General features: G+C 44.9%; 1 protein-coding gene across 1 annotated transcript; it reads right to left on the bottom strand.

Annotated features, from left to right (window-relative positions):
• Positions 1-263: 263 nt before the first annotated feature.
• Positions 264-6,026, bottom strand: LOC106604782 (neuronal acetylcholine receptor subunit alpha-9-II). The gene is made up of 6 exons (XM_014199806.3): positions 5,779-6,026; positions 4,533-4,678; positions 2,883-3,037; positions 2,290-2,470; positions 1,569-1,920; positions 264-1,369 (listed from the first exon to the last, which is right to left on the bottom strand). Exons 1-6 carry the CDS (start codon positions 5,825-5,827, stop codon positions 594-596), a joined length of 1,659 nt encoding a protein of 552 aa, XP_014055281.2. The 5' UTR covers positions 5,828-6,026; the 3' UTR covers positions 264-593.
• Between the last annotated feature and the right edge of the window lie 1,671 nt (positions 6,027-7,697).

Below are 7,697 nucleotides of genomic sequence, written 5' to 3'. Positions count from 1 at the left end.
CGGGGAGACGTGGCGATATTAGTATGGGGAGGGTGTATGGAGTTCAGAAACAACAGACAATGATTGGTGTGTGTGCTGTTCACTCACACACAGTATGGTATACACTTGTAGTGATATTTGAGTTTACTTATACACATGTTTTTTTAATATAACATGTATTTTCTGTGCAGAGATGAAAAGAAAGAGTGAAATGAGTTGACAAACTTCAGTAAACTGATCGTGCTTATGATAATCAGGACATTGATCACAAGAGTGCGATATAGTCTTTCCTCCACAATTGCAGTTCATTGTATTTGTCGAAATGTTACAACTCCAATAAGGTTAACAGAAATGAGGAAATAACATAGATATCTATCAAAATAGCCATCACCTTCTTTAGTTCCATCAGTAAGACATATTACACACATAATATATATGAAAATACTCTCTTGATGAACAAAATAACAGGGCACGGTTTCCCAAAAGCACAAGGCTTAAGTTTATCATAGAACCATAGGATCATTTGGTTCTAACGAAGAACTTAGCCTTAAGATGCTTTTGGGAAACCGTGCGCAGAACAGTCTCCAATAACAACACGTGGGTAGCCAGCGTTGTCATGGTGCCTTGCCGATGATTAGAATGCTCATGAGGAAGACCATAATGAAAAAGATCCACATGAAGAACCTGTCCATCACCTTGGCAACCCTCTTCCACTCCGCCCCCTTGGCGCAGGTGGCCCTCTGCTCCCGGAAGCAGTTGGCAATGTACTCCACGTTCCGCACCAGCTTGGAGTCCACCCCGGGTAAGCTGCTGCCGTGACTACAGAACACACAGGGGCCAAAGGTTACTGAGGCCACCGCAGCAGCGACCACGGCTGTCTTTTCATCCTCCGGACAGCAGGGCGGAGCCTCCTTGCAGCAGTCCCCCAGGGGGAGGTTCCTGTTGGACTCAAAGCCCTCGTATTTGGAGCTGGAGAGATGGTTCTTCTCATCTCTGGTGATATGGTGTTGGTGTCGGGGCTTGGGGTGACGTTGGGGTCCAGGAGTCTGAGGTCTGGGGTGTTTGTGGCGGTACTGGGTCTCTCGCCCGCTGTTGCCTCCCGGTTTCCCATTGGCCTGGTGGTGGGGGCTGAAGTTGGGTTGGTGGACATCGTCCTGGCCAAAATGTGATGAGGAGGAGGAGGAGGAGGAGGAGGAGGAAGAGGTGGCAGTGGCACAGTTCTCTCCCACCTCGTAGACAAAGAAGATCTTGGACATGTAGTCGATGATGAGGACTTTGGCCCATTGGGGGACGGGTTTGGCCTCGGCCCCACAGAAATGGATGTTCATGATGAAGATAGTGAGAGCCGTGGAGGCTGTGATCATCGTCATGGTAGCGATGTAGTACTTTCCTGTGACATACAGGAGAGGCAAAAATGAGTTCACGCACATGTACAGCATGTGTGTATGAGATGTATGTGTGTATGAGATGCATGCGTGTATGAGACGTCACGTGTGTATGAGACTTGCTGTGCGTGTGCGGGTGAGAGAGTTAGAGAAAGATTAAGAGACGGGGGGGGGGGGGGGGTGAGAAAATGCGAACACACTCACCAATAAGCGGCACACTCTCGGACGGCGGCATACTCTCGGCCACCATGAGCTGGAAGACAGTCAGGGCCAGCAACACGGTGACCCCCAGGGACACCTTCTCCCCGGAGTCAGCCGGCAGGTAGAAGCCCAGCGGAGCCAGGAAGGAGATGAGGAAGCAGGGCAGGAGAAGGTTAAAGATGTAGAAGGAGGAGCGGCGCTGGAGCAGGACGGTGTACGTGATGTCAGGGTAGGGGTCGGAGCAGCAGCCGTACATAATAACGTTCTTGGTGGCCGGCATGCCATGGCATTCCCATTCAACGTTCTCCACGAAATCAGACAGGTCCCCGCTGTCCATGCCCATGGCTATGTCAACCTGGGAAGAGACATAGGAATAGAGAGCGAAATATAATAGGAGCGTAATAGCGGTGTTTTAGCAGGACATGTGTAGTGCGCACACACACACACACACACACACACACACCGATAATGCATTGATAATGGTAGAATGATATCACCACACACCGAGGAATGTGTGTGTCTGCCTGTCTGCGGTAGGGCAGTCTGAAGCAGTAGGACAGAGCGTTGCACAATTGGCCCAGCGCCGTCCGGGTTTGGCCGGTGTAGGCCGTCATTGTAAATAAGAATTTGTTCTTAACTGACTTGCCTAGTTAAATAAAGGTTCAATACATTTTTGAAATATATTTATATATATCGTCTGTGGATGTATGCCCATCCTGTATACCTGGTTGCCATTGTATGTCCAAGAGCCGAAGGTGAGGTTGCACTCCTGGCTGTCGAAGGGGAAGTAGGACACGTCCACCACACAGGAGCTCTTGGTGATGGCCGGAGCATCCCATGTTATCTCCCCATTATAGCGCAGCACCACGTTGGTGTCTATCGGCCCTGAGAAGTCATCATCCGCCCTGAGGAGGAACAGGGAAACTAGTACCTGTAATAACATGGGTATTACCTTTGACATTTTAGTCTGAGTGATTTGCAGGAGCAATTAGGGTTAAGTGCCTTGCTCAAGTGCACATCGACAGATCGTTCACCTAGTCAGCTCGGTGATTCGAACCAGCGACCTTTCGGTTTACTGGCCCAACGCTCTTAACCACTAGGCCACCTGCCGCCTTACCATGTCATTACTATAGTATAACATCCTTCTACTGTATATGGGACCATCTTCCTCAATATATATATATATATACTTAGCATTAATACATGACCGATTCATGGACCAACAGTTATTGTGAATGAGGTTGATTCTAGATAGTATAAGTCCTTCCGATACCATGGTACTGTGGCTGTATATATCTGTGTGACGTACGGGCGTACTTGTTATATAGGACGAGGTCAGGCCTCCACACCAGGCTGCTGGGGATCCGTATGACCTCCAGGCCATCGTAGTCCTCCTTGTCCCACCTCAGGTAGGCATCGTGCCACGTCTGCCGGATCCACAGGTACGCTATCAATACCTGGTTCCTCTCGTCCTGCATACATAGGCACAGTAATAAACATACAGATGCAGGTTCACACACACACACGCACACACACACACACACACACACACACACACACACACACACACACACACACACAGGTAAGGGCAATATGCTACTGTACATGTGTATCTCTCTCTCTCTCTTCCTCTCTCTCTCTCTCTCTCTCTCTTTCTCTCTCTCTATTTCTCTCACTCTTCCTCTCGCTCTCTCTCTGTCACTCAATAACCCACTAACGTCTCAGACTAGCTGTCAGACACAGTGAAATCCAGACCCAGCTGGGGTTTAGGGAGTATCCCTGCCAGAACCTGATGCACTGCTTAACCAAAGCAGGGAACCAAGGAGAGTAAAGGAACATTCACTACACACACACTCAGATACACACACACACACACACACACACACACACACACACACACACACACACACACACACACACACACACACACACACACACACAGGTCACACACGCGTAATGAGTCTGTCTGCGTTTCCAAGTGGCAGGAGGACATCATCACAGAGACGAGGATGAAGGCAGTAGGACAGATGTCTCATCTCTCTTCAGAGTGCACCGGACAAGATACACTCAGTTACTTAGTCAGACACACAGACACACAGAGGGAGAGTTTGACCCTCCGCTGGACTGAAACAGGAGACGGCTGAGTAACTGTAAGCCTGTACAGTAGGAGGTCTGACGTCTTTCAGACCTCCTAGCTGACTACTGCACCTTGTCATCAGTGACCTCTAATACTAATCTGCCCTCAATTGCATTTGCACTATGTGCACCTCCGCACAACACTGTATATATTCACCATGGCAACATCCCTCCCTCTACTTATGTAGATAGATCCCCTCTGTAAATGGTGTATTGCCACTGTAATCAGCCTATGCTCCAGAGTTTTGGTTTATGGTCACTGTTCCGATATTGTATATTCTGTATGATGTCCATCTGGACTTGTGTCTGTATTCTGTTTAATTATTGTCTATTGCTGGCAGCACCTTCTCACTAAGGCAAATTCTGGGTATGTGTAAATGTACTTGGCGAATAAAGGTGATTCTGATTCTTATGCACAGAGGAACCAATACAATCAACTGGGTAACTAATACATTGAGGGCATCTTGACGGACCTATCTGCCCTGTCCGGATGCATGTTAAAGATACAGTACATATGCCTTTCATGCTTGGGTAAAAGACCAGGTGAATCACAGAGATGACTGACTTTATACTATATACAGACTATACTGTCTTACCAATGAACAGAGCAGCACTGGCAATTGATGACTTTCTCTCACAATGCTTTATGATCAAAAGTACATGATCTCTCTCTACAATATCGTTCAGAAGAGTTATCCTCATTATACACGCGCAAACTATTTGATCAAGGATTACATTTTGACAAAGCCTCATTGTGAGAAAAGCCAGTCATAGATTGCCAGTGGTTCTCTGCTCATCGTCGAGACACAGTCAGTAATCTCTGAGACTCACCATGTCTTTGATCTGGGAGAGAGTAATCTGCAGGGTGACGTTCAGGGCTTTGTCTGTGTCCTCCACCGGCCGCAGGGCGTTTGAGTAGTTCTCCATCAGGTCGGTGAGCAGCTGTTGAGCGTACCGGCCCTGAGCCGAGTGAGCCACTGCGATAGGAGAATATAGAAGTTATTTGTTGCAGTCTCCCTTTATAGGTGTAGACTCTGAGGGGTCAAAGACTTAACGGCACAGGTGGCATGATATTGGCCCCATGGAATGCTGGTTCAAGCCCCCCTCCACAGCTACCCCATTTAATCCACCTGAGCACCAATTAAAGGATGACCTTGTTTGGAGAGAGTATGGTCTGGAGAATGTGTGATGCATGGGTCGAAGTGCCCAAGGGGCATGCCGAACAATCAGTGGTGTAAAGTACTTTAAGTAAAAATACTTTAAAGTACTTCTTAAGTAGATTTTGGAGTATCTGTACTTTACTTTACTATTTATATTTTTGATTACTTTTACTTTTACTTCACTACATTCCTAAAGAAAATTATGTACTTTTAGCTCCATATATTTTCCCTGGCACCCAAAAGTTCTAATTAAAATTTGAAAGCTTAGCAGTAAAGGAAAAAGGACAAATTCACACATTTATCAGGAGAATGTCCCTGTTCATCCCTACTGCCTCTGATCTGGTGGACTCACTAAACATAAATGCTTCCTTTGTAAATTATGTCTGAGTGTTGGAGTGTGCCCATGCATGGCTGTCAAAAAAAGTTATAAAAAAACGAAATTGTACCGTCTGGTTTGCCAAATATAAGGAATTTGATGTGTAGCATTTACTTTTACTTTGTACTTTTACTCAAGTATGACAATTGAGTACTTTTTCCGCCACTGTACTTAAGTACAGTACATTTAAAATGTGATACTTTTAGACTTTTACTCAAGTAGTATTTTACTCGGTTACTTTCACTTTTACTTGAGTCATTTTATATTAAGGTATCTTTACATTTACTCAAGTTTGACAACTGAATACTTTTTCCACCTCTGCGAACAATCCAATGTGTAAAATGAGCGCACTTAGATTTATAAAAATACGTTATGTTGTGAACTATAAAAGCCAAAATGTCGATCTAGGTCGGAAAAAAATTGACTGGTAATAGTATAGAAAATGAGACATATAGAAATATAATCTTTAGATTTCCATAGACTAAACTCCTAAAGCTTTCCAAAAAATGTTCAAAGTACAGCACAAGTGCCATTGACTTACCCTGGAGCAACATCGTCGCAAAGCACACAACTGGAACCATCTTCTGCATTTTGGATGAATAAGTCCAGAAGGAAACTGGAGGATGTTGGAGCAAAATAAATTACCACTCCTTGGTTTAAATCCATTCAGGTTTACATGATGTCCATTCAACCCCAATTGAACTCAATTGCTGATCACATCCTTTAATTTCCGTTCGTCCTCTTCGCGCTTCAGGGCAGCGCTTATTGCTTGGCAGAGGAGGCTGCATGGCCGCTCAGACACGGAATAGGACCCCAGCTATCACGTAGCACGCGCAGACCGAGAGAAACAAGATGCCCTCCGAGCATCGGCTCAGTGCACAAAGCATCTATTCAGCTGTCAATCAAACGCTTGGCAGGTGGGCTCGCGGGCCTGCAACAGGCTGTGGGTCATATGAGATGAATGCAGAAGATTCAGTCAATATAATAGTGGATCAAAAGTCTTCAAACATAATTGCATGGGTATCTGGTTTGGATATGGCATAGGAATGGTTGTGTGGTTTTATGGTCATGGATGCTGTGGTAGTCAAATGGTTATAGCCTACAATTCTCTGGATGTGGAGGTTGGTTGTCTTGGAGGGCCCTCAGGGGACCTGGGTAATAGGGCACCGAGGGAAGAGATGGTAGAGGATTATATCTGGGTGGTAAAACCAGTAGATGTGTTCTTATGAGGGTATTAAAGTCCAAGACACACAGTTGTCTTCAGAAAACATCAACCTGGAACCTACCTAACTAGCACATTTGGTTCCTTGGAAGTTGTGGGAACGTACGTTTTTGGTTTCCCATTGGTTCTGGGAACGAAGCCATATGTTTCGTGACCGTTAAAACTGAAAGTTTTCTAAACGTTCAAGAACAGAAGTGGAAAATGTGCCTGTTCTGGGAATGTACATTTTTTGGTTGCAGGGAGGTTCTGAGAAAATGTTTCAATGGTTCCCTGAAAGTTTTCCTGGGTGGTCTGATTAACATTCTGAGAATGGAAATTCTAGGTTATAAATAACATTCTGAGAACGTTTAATAAGACTTTTAATTACACTGCTAGCTTAGGTAAACTTTTTTTTAACTCCAAGCACAGATATACATTAATTTGCTTAGGCATTAATCATGCAAACACATTTATTTTTTATTGCGGTATGGCAGTGAGATTTGAACCTATCTCTGCTCTCTATCCATGGAGTTAGTCCACTGTGCCACAAGGATGCCATGTTTGTTTTTTGTTTTTACTCATTTAAAGCTGTTCATTTTAGTCTATTCAAACAGACCCTATTTCAAAGGAAACAAGCACCTGAACACACTGAACAAGACAGAGGATAGAGAGAGTTTTGTTGACGCTGAGAAAGGAATGTATATGTTTTAAAATAACATTCTTAGAACATTCTTTGATTGTTACTAATGTTTTCTTGTGTTTTTTTATGGAAAGTTTTCTTAATGTTCTCAGAAAATGACTTCAAATAGAACCATAAGAAAACCTGTATAAAATGTTATGCTGAAGTACTGAAATTACCACAGAAGAATGTTGTTTCTTAACATTCTCTGAACAATTTAGGAACATGACTTTATGACCATGGGGAAACCTTTTTATTATTATTTTTATACTTTTACCCCTTTTTTCTCACCAATTGGTAGTTACAGTTTTGTCCCATCGCTGCAACTCCCCTAAGGACTCGGGAGAGGCAAAGGTCAAGAGCCATGCGTCCTCCGAAGCACGACCCTGCCAAGCCGTACTGCTTCTTGACACACTGCTCGCTTAACCCGGAAGCCAGGTGCACCAATTTGTAGGAGGAAACACCGTCCAGCTGGCGACCGAGGTCAGCTTGCAGGTGCACGGACTACTACAAGGAGTTGCTAGAGCGTGATGGGGCAAGAAAATCCCCTGTGACACAGCCTGGGATCGAACCCAGGTCT

The sequence above is a fragment of the Salmo salar genome, chromosome 05, assembly GCF_965601325.2.
Source record: "Salmo salar chromosome 05, fSalSal1, whole genome shotgun sequence".
Classification (NCBI taxonomy): domain Eukaryota; kingdom Metazoa; phylum Chordata; class Actinopteri; order Salmoniformes; family Salmonidae; genus Salmo; species Salmo salar.
This window is presented reverse-complemented; position numbering and strand designations above follow the sequence as displayed.